Below are 20,104 nucleotides of genomic sequence, written 5' to 3'. Positions count from 1 at the left end.
CTCTTTCCCTGCCTGCCTCTCTGCCTACTTGTGATCTTTGTCTGTCAACTAACTAACTAACTAAATAATCTTAAAAAAAAAAAAAAAAAGAATGGTGGCAAATGGACACTGATCCTCAGCCTCAACCTCAGGAACACACAAGAAAAAGGGGTTGGGGGACTAAGGTAAATCCTTAGGATATTTTTGAAGATTTTTTTTTTAATTTATTCATTTGATATACCAGAGAGAGAGAGAGCACAAGGAGGGGTAACAGCAGGCAGAGGCAGAGGGAGAAGCAGCCTTCCTGACGAGCAAGGGAGCCAGATGCAGGGCTCGACCCCAGGACCCTGGAATCATGATCTGAGCTGAAGGCAGATGCTTAACTGACTGAGCTACCCAGGCACCCCTTAGGCTATTTGTAAATGGTAACTTTTACTCAACCCCACCTGATGGTGCCAAAGTAGGAAAACAACACCACTATAGCAAGATCTGACTTTTCAAGGATAGATAAAAATTCATACATTTACTTAGAACATCTTATTTTTACAATGTTGGTAATCTTGCCATTTGCAACGGTGTGGCTGGAACTAGAGGGTATTATGCTAAGGGAAATATGTCAATCAGAGAGGGACAATTATCATATAATCTCACTGATTTGAGGAATTTGAGAAACAAGACAAGGGTCATAGGGGAAGGGATAGAAAATGAAACAAGACGAAACCAGAGAGGGAGACAAACCTTAAGAGACTCTTGGTCTCAGGAAACAAACTGAGAGCTGCTGGAGGGGAGAGGGGTGTGGGGGGTTGAGTGGCTGGGTGATGGACATTGGGAAGGGTATGTGCTATGGGGAGTGCTATGAATTGTTTAAGACTGATGAATCACAGACCTGTACCCCTGAAATAAACAATACACTGTATGTTAATAAAAAAAAAATTTTTAATATTGGTAATTTTTTAAAATGCAAAACACTATGTATGCCAAAAAAAAAAAAAACCCAAAGAAACAAAACCCACATTTACACGGCATGTCTGATACATAAGCCCCTGGTTTATGACCTCTGGTTTAACAATTTGATTACTCTATTGTTGCACATATAATTGAGATATTACTAAAAATCATATAATATGACTGCTAAAATGTCAAGGAGAGTTTAGTGATTTAAGAAAACTAAATGTTCAAGGTTATGTGTGCTATTATTCCAAACTCATAACTTCATAAATACCAAGTATTTTACAAACTTCACTTAGTATCAAAATGAAAATATCAAAGCCCAGAAGTTGACAATAGAATAATATGTATAACCATTATAAAGTTTAGTTTAAATGTGGTATAGCTAAGGTTAAGTCACAAGTTCAAGTTGGTTCTCTACGTATGCAGATGCATGACTGTATTTCTAAATGATGACTAACTAGCCAATTATAGTCACTCGAAAGTTCTGTCATAACTGACATTTTAAATGAGGCATTCTGCTAAAAAAGCTAAAATTTCAACCTCATTTTAATCACTTTAGCTATTCAGAATTCTGTTAATCAAGTAGGGAAAAAAATCATCTTCAACACCTAGAATGATTTATCTGTTTGTACGAATGTGAGAAAAATGATCACGTCTTCGAGTAATAGATTACAAGTACAAAGAAAGTTCACATTACAGCTATGCTGATGAAAATTACCTGCAGGCTGTTACAACACAGGCTGTGAATTAATTAACCTTTTGCCATAAAAATCTGGAACTTCAGCAAAGACTAAGGTTTCTCTCTTTCTCTTGTTTCAGCTCCCTCAGCACTTTATAAAGTGAAATACTGTGCCATTACTGGGAAAAACAGATATAATATACTTCGATTTTATTCGGTCTCCATGTTACTATAGTAAAAACATGTAAATTGTGGTTTAAAACAGCAAGCTGGATATTCCCTTTTATTAACTGGTGAAAGATGAGCAATAATGGCCAATTTCTATGTAGATCTTTACTTTTGTGTATGAGATCAACAATTTCTTACTGTGAATGTTGGGTAACACTGAGTTATCTATCTACCTTTTCACTCTTATGAGAAAATAAAGTTAAATAAAGCATGTCTTTTGCCAATGTGTTTTAAAAAATTACATTCTTTCAAACTTCATTCTCAAATGAATAAACACATTATATTTGAGTGTACTGGTCAAGTATCCTGAAAATTCTGACATAGGTTTAGAATCTGAAAAATCAGCTAACACTAAATGAAACCATGATCTGGGAAAACAGGATTTCTAATGAACAATGGTAATAAAAGTGCCTGTCTTTCCTCAAGTTGTTAAAAGCAATGATCGCTAAGACTTGGTGAATGTGAAGATTACAGCAAGATTTAAAGACCACTAAGTTATACTTAAACACTGACATAATAACTTCATGTCTTTATGAAACTGTTCAGAGCCACATTTTTTCTCTTTGATGTAGTAATTATCTCCTTAAGAGGGTTAACGATCTCAATTTTAACTGTTTGATAACAGCTGTTCTCTTTCATGAGCCAATTTTTAGAGTTAGCTTTAATTCATTCACTAGGTAATCAGTCTTGCCAATGGGTAAGTCATTTTTTCAGCAGGTTAGGAGATCAACAATTTAGATAATGGGTCATATATATTGTTTAGATAATGGGTCATATATATTGTTTTGGAATGAAACTAAATCACAATTTGCCAAATTAATCTTTAAAGAGCAAAACTAGTGACCCTCCCTCTCAAATATATTGTTAGGAAATCAATTTTTGGTGGCAGGTAAGAGGTACACAATAATGTGTTAAAATAAGAAGGTGATCATTTTATGTTAAGACAGTGAGTAATTCTTATCTGGACAATTAAAGATACACATGATATTTCTTATTTTGTATTAATAGCAAACATATTTTATGAATCAATACTTCAAATTAAGTAGCTATTTTTACTTAATTTAGAACAAAAATAAATCCTTCATAATTGTTAATATATTAGAATTTTCCAAATGGATCTTTCTTTTGTATCCATAGGGAAGATAGTTCTTTGAGGTTGGTAAATTTAGAGTATCTGACAAAACATTTTTGGTTATTTCAATTTTGAGAATATCTCTATCTATAAAGCATATGAATTTAGGTAAGATACATATTTACTAGAAGCATCAAGACTGTCAGATAGAAAATCCACAATAAATATATTCTATGTATCAGAATATACAAAGTTTCCAAAGAAATCTGGCACTTCTGCCAATAGTTAAATTTGCCTGTGCTAATTTAAACTAAATTTAATATTGTTACTGATTCTTAGATTATCATGTAAGCAATGATCATGCAAATGTGTATACGAACAAAAAGTAATGCTTTTAAAAGACTTAAAAATGAGAGCACAGATTTACAATACTCCTTAATTATTATAGAAACACACATACTATCCTTTGGAAGATATACACTACATACCTGACAGGTAATGTTCTATCTCCTTTCCTCCTATCCATTTCTCTTTGGGGAACAGGATACCAACGGAAATTCAGTTTCCAGTTAAAACCCCCATAAGTCATGTCTGACCCAGCCATATATTCAAAGGTATCATCACTAATCACATCAATGATGGGGCATACAACTGTTTTCCTGCAGAAAAAGCAAAACCAGTTTACATATGAGTATTAGTTTAAATACTACATTAACTTCTTCAGACTCAGTATAGATGTTAAGCTGAAATTCAATCATTTTGTGACTTTAATATGACTTTATTTTCATTTTATTCTCTTTCTCAATGGAAGTCATTTCCTTTTACTACATCTTGCTTATAGTCTCTACTTCATTCTATCATTTATAATCTAATCAAATATACTAATTGGTCCTCCAGTTGATTTCCAAACGCATTCTAAGTACTAACTCAGCAGGATGAACGTGGTCTATTTTTCATAAAACCTCCACCCACAGCACGATTAGATCTAGTTTGATCTTATGCATCATTTTAGCTAGAGCTCACTGAAAAAAAAAAAAAACAGCACGCAGAAGCAGAGAGTGGATGATGGCAAATTAGACCTGGTATTTTGAATTTCAAAGGGGGCAGGTTAGTTTAAAGAGTTCTGAATTTTTTTTCTGGGAGAAAATATCTACTATAGAAACAAACAAGTAAAAATCAACAAACAGAGCAACGTGAAAATCATGATCATCAGTGTAAGTAAATGTCTCCTCTGAAAGTATTAGGGACGTGACGATTTCTAAGTGTGTTGTCCTGGATCTCAGAATTTACCATAACAATATACATATTTTAAAATAGGGAAAGATAAGCAACTTAAGTTTCTGGTGTCTGATCTCATGATCTATTTCTTCTTAAAGACCGGGTGTTCTTGATGGTGGCTTTTTAGGGTAAGAAACTTCCACCAGAAGACTGGATATTCTTTTAATCCATGTTGTGCTTCTTCCAGTCTTCCTCTATTCCTGGCTTAAACGTTTTATGACAAGATCAGTCTGTCATCTCTACAATGAATGTTCAGGTCTACTCAAGTTTGCATTGCTTGTAGCCAATTCCAAAGACCAGAGCTTAATTTTCATATTTTGTAGAGGATAAATATAAGTATGCTTTTGAATCATCCATAAGTGTGGAAAGCAAATAAATGTTGTCCATAATTTATTCTGGTTTTGTAACACCAGTAATCACAAACGCTCACTTTCAACTAGGTCTTCTACTCCACACAATTAGCCAAAGTCTCGAGTTCTCTGAAATCAATAGGATTCATCCAGCCTTGGAAAAGTTTCTTGGTAATTCTGGTCCTTATAAAATCAGTAGTTTTCTCTCCTTCTTCATTAAATTTAATGGCTTAATTTGTAAGGAGGCAAAATTAGTTCTGATAACCTCGAATAGGACTTTATTATCTAGTTATGGCAACTTTTGAACATATAAGCAGGACAAGACATTAGAAATCATTACATGCAAATACAATATAAACATATGGTTAGATTAAAAAATAAATGATCTATGCATGATGATATTGAACAACATTATATTAAAAATTCAGTAAGTTGAATATGAAGCACATGTTTAAAAGAGCAGCATAATGTAGGAAAAGTTGCCAGGAAATGCATTTAAGATGTTCTAAGTTCATTTTACTTTGCCAGCCTTACCCTCCAGTGCATACTGTACAATACATGGAGTGGAAAAATGTTATTAGCTGTGTACTACACTCAGTTGACTAAAAGGTTCCCACTGCTTTCTTCAACTGCTATGGTTCATTTTACTGACAACCTCCATCTATCTTCCTGGCAAGTACCAAATCCTGCCGTTTACATGATGTAGTTGGACTAGCTCACCCTAAGCAGCCCCTGTCTTGGATGCTTAATTAAAAACTTCAATTCTAGGAAGACCTTTCTGGGGTAGGTGAAATGACTATGCAAACAAGGTGTTATGGTGTTATGTAATGTTTTGTTATTATACTAGGGCATTCAACACAGTTGTTTTCATTAGGTACTTAGGAATTAGGAACCATTTATCATCAGTGCGTACAAATATCTGCAAGAAAACTTGTACTTGATAGCATCATTATCAGATGGAATTTCAGCTAAGTGTGAGGGTTCTTAATTCCTATAAAGTACTAGTCAGTTTTTTCAGATTTCACAATTTGTGTATACAAACTGGCACCATTGTTTAAATAGTTAAAATTCTGATAGCTGTGCTCTGTTTTTGGTTTTTGTTTTTTTTAACCATGATTTCATTCCAGTGGAATGTGTGAGTGTGGGTCTTCATTTTTAAGATCCTCTTGGTGGTTTTGAACCCGATTTTGAATAAGGGCAGTGACCCAGTATAGAAAAGACTGGTCTGGGAATGGGAAGAAGTAAATTGTTATTCCCAACACTTCCAGTAACTGGGACAAGCTACTTAATTCTTTGTTCCTCCCTAGTACTAGTACAGACAAGAACACCCATGTTACCTTCCTCACAGGGTGGTTGTGGGGACACAATGAGGTGCTTTAAAATTTTATAAAACATGACACTATTCCAAATTGGACTCATTTTTATCACCTACGAAATGAATATTCAACACATTTTTACTGTTTGAATTGCTCAACTGTTTCTTAAACAAATATTAATACTCAGTATGAATCAGCCTATATTAAATGGGGGAGGGGTGCTTTTTAAAAGCTAGATAATAAACCTTCTAAAAATAGCAATTTATAAGGAAGTTTTGACGGGTACCTGGAACTGTGCTAACAGGTTCAGTCAAAACCCAGGCAGACATAACACATGAATTCTTACCTGTCTTCTTTTATTCTCGCCAGCAAAGGCTCCAGCCATCCTAAGGTGCATTCACAATGTGCATCGAGAAAAGTTATGACCTGCCCTTTTGAAGCAGCTGCTCCTCGAAGGCGGGCACGTATTAACCCAGAGCGCTCTTCCATTCTAATAATTTTTACCGGCACCTCTAAATTTTTCACATAATTCTCTAATGTCAACTTGAGAAAATCTGTAATGTGCAATAAGAATTTATAAAGTTTTGAAACTATTCGAAGACACAGCAGAGCTACTACTGCCCAGAAGGAATTCAACACACAGAAATGGAAGCCAACTCCCATCATTTTTTTTGCATTAGGTGAAATAAATACAGAAAGATCTTATCAGTAAATTAAAGTATATTTCACAATAACTCTTATCAGTTGACTGGCAAAGATAAGGACATTAATTGGAAGTTAATATACTGGACTTTAATTTAGAAATTGGGCCACAAGAGTAAATGGAGACTTCTTAATGGCAAGTTATTTTGCTTTTACCTGCACATACACACACAAAAGACAGAAGTCCACAAAGTCGTATTAATCCTCAATCATGTGATCATTTAAGTTGGAAAAAAAATAAACACTTTTGAACATCACTTTGTTTGATTTCTTAGGTTAGTATGGACCAAATGGAATCATGAGAGAAACTGAAAGAATTAGTCGCAGACTCCTGGAATTGGCACTGGCTAGGTATATTGATGAAATTTGATAGGTGATTTCCAGGCTAGTAGAATTTTAAGGAAAATACAGATCATTACCCCGCTATCTTTTCAACCATAACGAAGTTTTTTTGATTAAAAAAATATATAGGGGGAAGAATATTTATACCTCTTTCACTGGCATCATCTACCAAGACGACCTCAGAGAGCAGATAACGTGGGGAACGATTTATAACACTGTAAACAGTTCTCAGAAGAGTGCTCCAAGCTTCATTGTGAAACACAATGACTACACTTGTGTTTGGAAGTTCATCAGGGTAGACCTTTGTCTTGCATCTGGAAAAGAAAGAAGAGAGGCAAGCTTATAAATTCATTTTTCATTCTGATTATTGTAATAAAAATATTCACGATAATACTTTAGATTTAACTGTCCCTTACTAAGGAAATACCTTACGATTATCTAAAATAATTTTCCTTTATGTAAATGTGAGTAATTACTTGGCATTTTGAAAATTAAAGATGCATAATTGTTAGTGTTTTATTCTAATTCCTGTAGGGAACAAGCAGAATGATTTCCACAAGTCTAAGAAAGCTAAAATAACATTCTGACACTATCAACAGAAGACCACAGTATAACAGGGACATATGAATTCATTTAGTGGATATAATTTTATTCCTTGTTCAGAAAAAAAAAACTTATTGTGTAACTCAAAAAGTCATAAGAACATGGAAAGACATGCTCACCGAGTTCTGAAGCATATAAAGCTGATATTAATTTCTCTTCTAAAATCTAGTCATGTGTTTTCCATTCTGTTTGAGAATGCTATAAACCATGTCTACTTTGAAGAAAACACTGAGGGGCTAGGATTTACTTTGCAGATTTTCGGTTAGTACTACATAATCAAAAGTGGAGATCAGGAAAAGGAATAGGCTACTAGCACTTCCCAAACTTTGGCGTGCACAGGAATCACCTAGAGATTTCTTATAATGCAGATTCAGATTCAGTCAGTCTGGAGTGTACCCCAAGATTACCATTTTTGAAAAAAAGCTTGCTTCCAGGTGATACAAATGCTACCAGTCACACACAGCACACAATAATTTTTTTTTTAATTCTATTTATTTGAGAGAGAGAGAGAGACAGAGAGGGAAAGAGAGAGTACAGAAGGAGGAGAGGCAGAGGGGGAGGGACAAGCAGGCTCCCAGCTGAGCAGGAAGCCCAGTGTAGGACTGGATCCCAGAACCCTGGGATCATGATCTGAGGCAAACACAGACGCTTAGACCAACTGAGCCACCCAGGTGCCCCCAGACCACACCATAATTCTCATCACTTTTAGAACTTGCTGTTCTGAGAAAAATTTTTTTTTTGAATTTTGCTTATAAATCCAAAGAAGCACAATTTTTACTTTTCGAGAAATCAATCTAAAAAGGTACATTTGGATAAATAGTATGTGTAGTGCTCTAGGTGATCACCCTCACTTTAACATGTAGCTGGTCCTCACCCCCCATCAACGTGTCAACATTCAGACATTTAACTCATGTAATTATAAAATTTTAGAAAAAAAAAAACATCTCTGGGTATCTGGAACAGGAGCAGAGTTTATTCACCTTAGGTTATAGTTTCATGGGAAATATTCTAAAGAGCTGGAGAATTAAAATAGTCCCCAAAATAAAATGAACTAGATACTTCCTGCCACTCATGAATGATCTCATACACGACACAAAATAAGCATTGTTAAAATTAGCCTTCCTCACAGGCAAGTGAAAAAAAATTCAATAAAATGTGGGACATAACGGTATATAATTAAACAGATACTGATTGTATGACTTTTGAGATGTTAATCATCCTTTAAAACAGTCTGAAATTTCAGTGAAGTCTTCTGTAGTGTAGTATAGTGTAGCCAGATAAGAAGGAACTATACCTGAACTATGACATTTTCTCTGCGTATATTTATTTGAAAAGCATTCATTAATCATCCACCCTATAGAATATATCGTGTAAACAGAAAAGTCAAAATGTAGTGGGGAAAAAGTACTTTGATTCATAGTCATCTTTTCCCATTCTGGTGGCAAGATTCCAATGTTTTCTATATGCCTCATCAGCATGTGACTTGGGCATCGCAGCACCTTCTCACTAAATGAACTCAGAAAGCCATCTTGGTAAATTAAAAAATGTCCTCACCATGATCTTCCTCAAACCTCCATTCTTCTGCCCAACAAAATAGCAAGCTGAGCAAACAGTGTGTTAAAGACCATCATGCTCAGCATCAATAAAGAAGTAAAACTGGAAAATCAGGCTGAAAGCAGTCCAACAGTCCACAAAGGTTGCTTTAACCCAAGGACAGCAGTCTCTAATGGCTACCCAGTATCAGTTGAAAAAAAAAAAATTCAAGTTAAATTTTTTGGTATGTTATATATGCATGGACATTGTACGTTTTGTATTCTAAATGCCAATAAAGAAAAAAATGAATGAGATATTTAGACGAACCTTTTAAAATACCAAACTAAAAGCAGATATTCAAATCCAGCTACATAAAGTACTTCTTTTTTTTTTAATTAAATTTATTTATTTTCAGCATAACAGTAATCATTATTTTTTCACCACACCCAGTGCTCCATGCAATCCGTGCCCTCTTTTTTTTTTTTCCCAATTTACTTATTTTCAGAAAAACAGTATTCATTATTTTTTCACCACACCCAGTGCTCCATGCAATCCATGCCCTCTATAATACCCACCACCTGGTACCCCAATCTCCCAGCGCCCCCCGCCACTTCAAACCCCTCAGATTGTTTTTCAGAGTCCATAGTCTCTCATGATTCACCTCCCCTTCCAATTTCCCCCAACATAAAATATTTCTATCCTGCTTTGTTTTTGTGGTTGAAAAAATCTAATCACAAATGTTAATTTTATAGTCAATGTATGTGACAAAGTTATAATGAACTAATTTACTATTAATGCAACTATTATGTTTAGAAAAATTTTCTACTATGTCATTATTTAATGTAGCATACGAATAAAATGTGGCTAATATTTTAATTAATTCTTCCTCTTCTTCCTACATAAATAATTATTTAGCAAAGAAAACTTTGTATGATAATAAAATAATTTCTAGAATAATTCTTAAGCTATACAAATTAATTATTTTCAATGTCAGTTTGTCCTGTTATCTCAAGCGGCTCCTGAACAGGAGTTATTTCCATGGTTTCTAATGGGGTTGTGATACACTGTTCTATTACCATTTTCTGTATTTCATCACATCTATTGTTTGACCTATTGTAAGATACATGGTCATTTTAAGTGTTGCTAGGAGAGAAAAAAAAAGTCAAATAAACCATAGCATATGTTTTCTTATCACTAGAATCCATTTAATACCTAAATAGAGCTTATAGAACAAGCTTTTAAAATTACTTGGACATAGATTTCTATCAATATTGTCATGCTTGCTTATGAATCAGTCACACCAGCTTTTTGTTACTTTGAAGTTTCTTTCATCTTTTCTAAGGGGCTTTCTCCGGCTTTATGTTGCACTGCTTAACATATTAGAGGCATACATTAAGTACATATCTCAATAACAAAATATAAAACACCTTCATCTACTTGTGGGTATCTTCCTTGGAACTATAAAGTTGCTTTTCAAGTTTTAAGGTGCAAAGAAATTACATGGGCATCTTGATAAAATGCAGATTCTGCTTTAGTAAATTTGGGGTGGGCCCAAGACACTGCATTTTTTTAAGGGGGCACAAAGGGAGAGAGAGAGAATCTTAAGCGGTCTCCACGCCCAGTGTGGTGCCCAACAGGGCTCCACCTCACAACCCTGAGATCATGACCTGAGCTGAAATCAAGAATGAGATGTTTAAGCAACTTAGCCACTGAGGCAAGGCACCCCAAGATTCTGCATTTCTAATGAGATCCCTGGTGATACTGTCCCCTGGTGGACATGGTAAGGAAAAAGGCTATATAAATCGGTCAGCTGTTGATTAACAAGAAAATACAGAGTTGTGGTCATTGCTCCGACAATAAATTTTTGCTTTGTCTTATGAAATTTAATACTTGTCACCATTTCCTTGCCTTTCTTTTCACACAATAACTTTTGTTCTAATACTGAATCAGACTACAGCTTTTATGAAGGACTGCTGAATGACAATTAAACTCTGCACCTGTGATTTAAACATGGGTTAATTACTTAGGTGAAGCATGACTATGTGAACAGTCATGACCACATTTATACAAGCTTGAGAAATCGTTCTTTGTAACAACTGCTAGCTGGTTGACAATGATCGTAACTAACCACCGCTCCTCATCCTGATTTCAGACACAGAAAACTAAAAGGGTGCATTTTACAACAGGTGAATAGAACAATTTTTTGTTTCGCCAAGAAAAAGTATTTACAAGGCTATTTAGTTTTAGTTTAGTTTAGGGTTTTGTTTTGTTTTGTTTTTAAAGAACTTTAGGTGTCTAAGCTGTCAGTTTCAACTCACTGCTTTTTCAAGACATAATTAAAAACAAAACAAAAACAAGAGACCTATATGATGGAGGGAGGTATGTACTTAAACGGATTGGACCTCTCTAATAACCTCTTCTCCTGATACAGGGCAAACAACTTCTTTGTGATACTGTAAGAATTATTTCACCACTGGCCACCTCAGCTTTTACATCTTTTACATAAGATTAAAGTAGGTAACTTGAAATGTGTAGGAGACATTGCTTGGGCTACACTGCAGAATTAAGCTCAGAATCTCCAAATGGGGGACTTGGAAACAGCTGTCAAAGTTAACTAATTAAAATCTTCACTTTACAGAATGCAAGTCTCAAGTCATAGAACTGGTTCAGTATTCTGCATAATAAAGTAATAATAATATATTTTATTCTTTAATAATATTAGTTAACAGTAAAGATTTATGCCCCAAATTATATGCTACATCAAATGTTTTAAGTGGTATTACTGGTGTCTGGAATATTAGAAAAAAACATCTGAACTTACAAACTATGCTTTAATCTTATACGCAAACATGTATCTTTAAAACAGAGAATCCCCTAGAATCATTTGATTAAAACAAAGCACAGAGAACAGCTTTCATTGAAATGATGTGCATATAGACCAAATGCTCTTTTAGCAATCTGTCCTGTGAAGATATTAGTTTTCTTTTATGTAATAATCTAAATGGAATTGGCAAAAGTTGACATTACTGTGGGAACACAATGTATATGTAATTAACTATGGGAGTAAAAGTGGCAGACTGCAATAGCAATTTTCATCAGTTTGAAAGGACTATCTGATGCCCACTACTCAAATTAAGTTCCTGAAATCTGGTATTCTAGTAAAATCACTCTTTTATTATAGCAGCATTTCATATTTACACTATATTATGACATGCTAAATCTGTAATACTTGAAGGGAAGTGAAAGTTTATTTCTTTTTTAATTCTGCAATAATATATCTATGGCTTTTAAACTTGGTCGCACATTGGACTAATCCCATGAGCTGGAAAAAAATACTGATGCATGGGTCTCAACCACAGAGATTCTGAGTTAGGTGTCCAGGGTGTGGCCAGATGCAATGGGATTTCAAAAAAAAGTATATCCCTTGGGGATCTCAATATGCAGCCAAAGCTGAAAAAGTTTGTCTAAAATTATTTATCAGAAACACTGATTTTATTTATTTTTTAAATATTTTATTTATTTATTTGACAGAGAGAGAGAGATCACAAGTAGGGAGAGAAGCAGGCAGAAAGAGGGCAGGAAGCAGGATCCCTGCTGAGCAGAGAGCCCGATGCGGGGCTTGATCCCAGGACCCTGAGATCATGACCTGAGCCAAAGTCAGAGGCTTTAACCCACTGAGCCACCCAGGTGCCTAGAAACACTGATTTTAAATATGCGCACGTGTGTGTATGTTTGTGTGTCTGTGTACACATATCAGTGTAGATATAACCTTTTTGCTCGCATCAACATTTTAAAATAAGATGCTTAAGGTTAATACAACTCTTTTTTGCAGTTATATCAGATGAAATTAATAAAGCCCTTTTTCCTGTAATTGTCAGCACTGGAGTCAGAAAGTCTTGTCCACTCCATTTATAATCTTTTCTATCATCTGAATATACACTAATGTTGGCCCAGTCTTCTGTGTATCAGCTGTTGATTTATAAATATATGAGAAATAGATCTAGCTGCTCTTATTTAGAGAGTGTATGGGGATAGAATCGTTATTTCCAATGTCTGGAACATGGAAAAACGGTGAGACAGCATACCTATTTACCATCTTTCCCCTTGGCTATGCATTATAGGAACATAGACTGTTACAATTTGATTTTATCCTTTTCAAAACCATATTGATGTTTTCAGGTAAGTTACTGCACACAATATGCCACATCAAAGAAAGAAAAATTGACTATAAGATGAGAATGTGAAATCACAAAGGATCCATAATTAGACAGTGGTTTAGTTAGACACAATCCATTTAGGACTACAAAGGCTGTCAACATCATAGTTTGCGTGACTTGTTGAATTGCTGCTCAGTGAGTCAGTGGTTACCTTTTACTGCCTCAATCAAGAAGATTAATAATAGTAATTAAAAATAAAGACTTACAATACAAGTCCTCTATATACTTCTTATTTTTAACAGCTATGGGAATTGCCTTGAACCTTGCAGAATTATGTGTGGTTTCTTTGTTTCCCAATCATTAAAATTCATATTCACAGAGGGAATTTTCATCTTTTGCCAATGCAGCCATGCAAAGAAAACTTGGGCAACAGCAAAGTGATTCTTTCATAATAACTGAACAGCTTGGGGCCTCAAGTAAAATGAAGCACTTAATTTTGCATGGGTTACTATATGTTGATTTATATTAATATTGTGTTCAGCCTTCCAAGAGTGAGTTACTACAAGTCATAATTATTGACTAATGTTTTTAAAGTTCCCATGTCCCAAGCACCTTTGTGTTAATATCCAGTGGACACTGTACACATTCTTGGCCTATTTGCTATCAGATCCACTCCTTGAACCTTCTGTTCTCTTTTTAAGTATTGGGATGGGTGGAAGAGTAAGGTTACTGGGAAAGAAGCATTTCCAAAATCCCTTGCTTGTTGGCTTCTGTTTGAAATACATCACTGGGATCTCAGGTGGGAGACTGCCATGCTGTAGGAAACATGAACAGAAAGCCAGGGGATTTCTTTCTAAATCCCCCACTAATCTCAGAGAAGACCACTCAGCCCCCTTCCTTAGCCTTGTACCTGATGAATGCCTCAATCTTTCTGAACATATTATGCTTTTTTACAACATAGCTATCTAATTCAATAGATTAGGGGATTCTTCAAAAGAAGAAGGAAGGTTAATATTATTTATCTCTGCCTTTCCAGAATTTAGTATTCTGGATATCACAAAATACATTTAATAAGGGGACGATGCATGAAAACTTCACAATAAGGCAGGCTTTTGTATGAATCATCAGATAGACTTCTTGCTCATAGCTCTGCATTGTCATAGTCTGAACTAGAGGTGCAGAAATACTAGTTATCTGCCCTTTTTTTTTGCGAGGGGTATCTTCAGTTGGTTTTGTTTTTCCAGCTTCTAGAGGCAGGGCAAATAAATGAGCTAAGGATAGTGAAGGGAAAGAGTATAAGAAAACTGGGCTGCAAGTCATTGTACTATAACACAGTTCTCTTGAACATAGGCACATCATTCCTATTTGGCATATTGGAGCAAGCTCTGTCCCTGGAAACCTATGTTTGCCTCCCCCTTCTGCCATATAGGATCTGTGAGCAAAGTCATTAAATTTTGGTTTTGCCATCAACTAAATAGAAGGAAGAATGCTGCCATTTCTATATCGCAGTACTTTTACAGAAAACAAATGAAATTATAAAGGGATTAGGTGAATATAATTTATTATGCTATTTTTATGCTACGAAGCACCATACAGAATATTACAGATAGTCTCTATAATTATGAGTCAGCTTTTTGCTGCCAATAGGACTCTGACAATTGCCTTGTTCTAATAACTTGTCTTTTGTTCTTAGTTCTTGTGGCCAATCTGCTACTTGATTCCTAACTTCGGTACAGTTTCAATAACACATCTGGTGCCTAGACTATTGTGGTTTAAGAACTGGTTTACTCATTTGTCCAGTGTAGTGGTGTAGAATACGGGTCCTGCCTCTTTCTCTTTTAGTGCTTCTAAATCATTTATTGCCCTAATCTTGAATTTCTCTGGCTGCCTGTAAATCTTCCTGCTTACTTACCTTCATCTCTTCTTATTATTTTCTGCTGGAAATCTCAGAGGGCCCTGTTCTGCCTTCCTGATGAGATCTCTGCTTCTTGCCTGCTCTTGAATATCCACGAGCCCACTATCTAGTAACTTGTGTTCCCTCCTACTAACCCACTACTTGCTTTACCCTGTGGGTTTTTCCAATTATCAAATATTGCATTCCTTAGCCAGAGTGAGGCCATTTCCTCTATCATTCAAGTCCTGATTTAAGAAACATCAGAATAAAACAACCAGTACTAACTGATGAACATTTCTTAAACTCTTAATTATGCAGCAGACATTGTACTATATGCTTTATTCTCATTTTGACCCTGAGAACTGAAACCTTGTGCAACCAAATAGGTTACCTATCAGAACTATGACAAGGCTATAAACTCATAAATAGCTTTGCTGCATGCCTCAAGAACTTTCAGGAAATAAATTGTTTCCACCAATAAAATACTCAGACTATGCCCTTCTATGGAGAATAAGTTGCTCAGCTATCTTCTCAGGATGAAAAATAACTTAACTAGACAAACTGTTAGCTTATCAATTGACTTCGAGACTCTTCATTACGCCCAGCAATCCTAAACTATTACATCACATCCTTGACTGATCTTAGAAAGATTCCAGCACTAACAGACCAGTCTTAAACCACGGAAGTCCAGATCCCCAGTCTCTGTAAATGTCTACCTTCACCTCCTCCATGCAAGACTGCTAGCACCCTGCCCCTGTGGTGGTTATTCTAGGGGCCTTTTATGGAGTCAGCAATTGATAATCCTTATAATATTCCTTATGAACTAGTTATATTGTTACTCCCATCTGGTGATGATTAAGTCAAGAACCTACTATTCAGATCAGTTAAGTACAACAGTCTCCCCTTACCTGTGGAAGATACCTTCCCTGACCCTTCCAGTGGATGCCTGAAGACATGACAACTCTGCACCCTTTATATGCTGTTTTTCCTATACATGTATACCCATGATGAAGTTTAATTCATAAATTAGGCACAGTAAGAAATTAACAATAACTAATAATAAAATTAGACAGTTGTAACCATATACTGTAATAAAAGTTATGTAAATGCGGTCTCTTTCTCTCAAAATATCTTACTGTATTATATTTACCCTTCTTGTGATAATGTGAGATGATAAAATGCCTATTTGAAGAGATCAAATGGGGGGATGACAAAGGTACCAAGACCTAGTGTTAGTGTTAGGCTACAACTGGCCTTCTAATGATAGGACAGAGGGAGGAATATTTGCTTTGGTATTTAAAGTCAGCCTCAGGTGGGCAAAGCTCAACTACAAACTCCTGTAACTTCCTTCTAAGTGATGAAACTGGATTTCAAACATTGGAACTCTTGACTATTCTTTTACTATAGGGTATCCTTAGCAAGAAACTGCCTTTGATCTGGAGAATTCTGAGATAAGGCACTAAGGGAAACAGGTTTGAGCCTGAAGGTATGTATTCCCAGGAAACAAAGGAAATCATTAACCACTTAAACACAAGCCTTTGTTTCACTCCAGGAGATTGGAGCTTGAAGTAGAAAACACTAAAGGAAGAAGTAAAAAGGGACTAGGGAGAAGAGATAGCAAGTAAAATGATGAGAAGTTCAAGAGTCCAGTGGACTTTCTTCAGTGATGTGATACACTTTATTTATTTATATACTTTTTTAAAGGTTTTTTTTTTTTTTCCTTTTTTTTTTTTTTTTTTTTTTTTTTAATTTAGAGAGAGAGGGAGGGAGAAGAGCAAAGGGAGAGGGAGGGAGAGAGAATCCTAGGTAGACTCCCTGCTGAGCAGGCCCTGGACTTCCACAGATTATTCTTTTGGAGTATAAACTAACCTGATTTTGACCTGAACAGATTAGATACACTCAGTTGACATCTGGTTTATATGAAGAAAACCAAAAAACTTTGTAGATCTAATTTCTACCAAATAAATGGCAATCGTACACTCCTGTGGGAGTTACTTCTATAAAGCTAATAGTCTTTTTTTTTTTTTAAGGACATAAATGTGATTATTCTACAAATAAATTTTATATCCTTTCTATTGTAAAGAATTCTCCTGTATTTTGGTAATGAACTGTAATTTAACTCTCTGCTAAAAGTAAAAAGAATATATTTGAATAAGTGCTATGTGTAGTCTTTGTGATTTTGGAACATGAATTTATCAGGCCTTTCTGTGGCCTCTCAATATAACTCCTTCATACTACTAAAAGTATTTTAACAATGAAAACAAGTCAATGTTATTGAGTATGATAAATACAATTAAAGTGACTTTACAACAAAATTATTTACTATTGCCATTCATAGGTTTAAGTTCTTACATTTGTAAGTGAAAATGATACTAATTTTTATGTCAGGGGGCTTGGATCTGACTGAACCAAGCTTTGCTTGGGCCATCATTTATGTCAAGTTAACTGACCACACTGAACTCACATTTTTCACTTCTCTGAGATAATGAAACCACCATCCACCCAGGTTCAAAGCCAGAAACTTTGAGGTTGATACAGCCATCAAATCCTGATGATTGTTCCCATAGCTTCATTATGCTTTCCTGAAAATATGCCCTTTCCATAGACTATCACCTCTCCTTTTAGTTAATGCATGGGGTCAATATGGTGCAATTTTGGAATATTCTTGATTCCCAAAGTATATCTTTCTTAATCCCGACCAAAATGTAGATCCAAAAACCACTCTTTTCTTCAAATGTTTCTCATACCTCTTCGTTGCCTAATGCCAAAATATAAAGGCTCCTCTAGATCTGGCTCAGCCTATTTAGTTACTTTCTCCTCTCACTATGGCATTTAACTCTTAGCAATACTGAACATCTCAGTGTTCCTTCAGGAAACAAATCTTTCTCATCCCTTTATCTCTCTCTATCTCTAGAATTCCTTGTATTTGAAACACCTTCTTCACTGAAGAAATCACACATACTGTTCAAGGTGCCACTCAAGTCATGTTTCATGTTTTCTCCAGAGATATTCAATTGTTCATTGTCTTAAGATACCAGTATATTTTATATATTTATTTTTCATTCCTTCTCATATACTAAGTTAATAGATAATTCAACACATTGAGGAAATGGAGTCATTCTGAATGTATGGAAAATTCTCCCTCTCATGTTGTAGCTACTGTAAAGACCTGAAAGTTTCCCTGAAAGGATCCCTTTCATCTTAGTATTCTTCTAACAAGATTTTTTAGCTATAGAATTATTTGAATATAAAAAGTACTTACTCATCAAATACGTGAGAATTTATATATACTAAACAATACACTGGTTGTAAATCATACATTCTTGAGGAAAGATGGAATTACAGAGAATGAAAGAAATTTTTAGTTGATCAAGCAAAGCTCTAAATCCAGAGTGAATTGTGACAGATGATGTTTCAGAGTAAAAGTCTGTCAAGAACAGCCAGGTGTTGGCAAGGGATAAAAGCATCACCATGGGAGGCCTAGCAACAAGCAAAATGAAGATATACCAACAGAGGAATTGGTGATATTTACAGGACTTAGTATCAGATAATAGGGACAAAATTAATGGATGGATTCAGAAATAGAAGACTTCAGTCCCTGAAAGGTCAGAGAAAGTAAAGAATTCACTCATGAAGAAACTGGGGTTCTGTTTTTTTAGATCAAGGATATTCATACACCAGTACAAAAACACACTCAGTTCATGGAGCAGGGTATAACATGGGAACTAGATTTTAGAATCAAAATGGTAACTGAAAGAGATACATAGAATTAGGAAAGATGTAACTAGAATCAGGGCCACAACCAGCCTATCATAACCATTGTATAATTAGAAAAATATGCTCCTTCTGGACAGTGGAGTCCTGCTACCAAAGACTTAAACGCAAATTAGGCCTTTGTGCCCAGAAAAAGGCATTCCTTCCAGCCCCTTGCCAAGGTGCACAGCATCATAAACAGAGTTATCCACTCACCCTTCTAGCTGGTTGTCTTTGTACAGTGCACACAATGGGCAACTCTAAAGAATGCCCTAAGCCTCGAAATCCTGGAATTATCTTATGAAGACAATTAGCTCTGTTTCCGGAGGCACAGCTGCATCTTTAGATTAAGAATTTTGAATAGAATGAATGTGGGGAAAAATTAGGGAGGCAAATGTATTTTATTTGAATAGGGTCAATGTGAAGTGTCTACATGTACATAGTCAAGCATGCAGGCTTTGTGGTAATTTTTTTTGCTTTGGCTCAGACAATGTTTTCATTCACTTCTAGGTTTGTTTACTATAAAGGACTATATAACTAAATATTCATCTATATCTGTATCTATAAATATATATGTATACAAATCAACATAAGTTACACTTAATAATATTCAAAGAAATTGAATATCATGGATTTCTAACATTATAGAAATGCTTCAGGGAACTATATTTTGTTTCCTCACATAGAATTCAAATACTCTACATTATATATATTCACAAAACTATTTAAATTCATGAATAGAACAAAATTAAGATCAAAGTCCCATGTGTGAAATAAATAACGAAATTAAAACATAGAAATCAAATTCCATTACCTACTAAAATGTAAGTGTAAAAATACCAAATAATAATTGCAAGGTTTAATTTCTGCTAAATTAAGTACCGATTAAAAGACTGTATGCATCATGAATTTTTCTTATTGTATGTTTTTCCTAGTTTTAAATAAGAAATAATTTTTTTTTTCTTCACATTATTTGTCATTGAGTACAGCCATTGTTATTAAAGACAACATCAGGAACACCATCTTTCGGGAAGGGAGATTTGTCTGATGTTTCCACATCATCAGACTCAGGCTCAGGTAACCATTTTGGATAATGTTGTGTCAATCTTAGTGTACCATCACACAAAGCACAGCGTGTGGCAATGTGCCATTATTAATGGAAACAATGATCACTTGAGTAGGGTGGTATCTGCCAGGTTTTTCTAATTACAGTATTTCTCTCATTACAATAAATGATTTGTGAGAAGATGACTTAAGATTTTGTACA

The 20,104-nt window shown here is 35.0% G+C and overlaps 1 protein-coding gene and 1 long non-coding RNA gene across 4 annotated transcripts in view; one reads left to right on the top strand and one right to left on the bottom strand.

Moving 5' to 3' along the window:
- Positions 1-20,104, bottom strand: part of GALNT13 (polypeptide N-acetylgalactosaminyltransferase 13) — a 538,580-nt gene that overhangs the window by 193,024 nt on the left and 325,452 nt on the right. For all 3 annotated transcript variants that reach the window (XM_032355601.1, XM_032355603.1, XM_032355604.1), the window contains 3 exons: positions 7,045-7,211; positions 6,200-6,407; positions 3,398-3,568 (listed from right to left, as the gene is read on the bottom strand). In XM_032355601.1, the coding sequence (XP_032211492.1) occupies positions 3,398-3,568; positions 6,200-6,407; positions 7,045-7,211 (546 nt within the window). The remainder of the gene's footprint in view (positions 1-3,397; positions 3,569-6,199; positions 6,408-7,044; positions 7,212-20,104) is intronic.
- LOC116597626 lies at positions 6,226-7,108 on the top strand. Its single transcript, XR_004288700.1, has 3 exons — positions 6,226-6,317; positions 6,836-6,906; positions 7,027-7,108. It is a non-coding gene; the product is annotated as an uncharacterized LOC116597626 (long non-coding RNA).

Source organism: Mustela erminea, chromosome 8 (assembly GCF_009829155.1).
Source record: "Mustela erminea isolate mMusErm1 chromosome 8, mMusErm1.Pri, whole genome shotgun sequence".
Lineage (NCBI taxonomy): Eukaryota > Metazoa > Chordata > Mammalia > Carnivora > Mustelidae > Mustela > Mustela erminea.
Note: the sequence above shows the minus strand (reverse complement) of the source record. Positions and strands in the feature narration are given on the sequence as shown.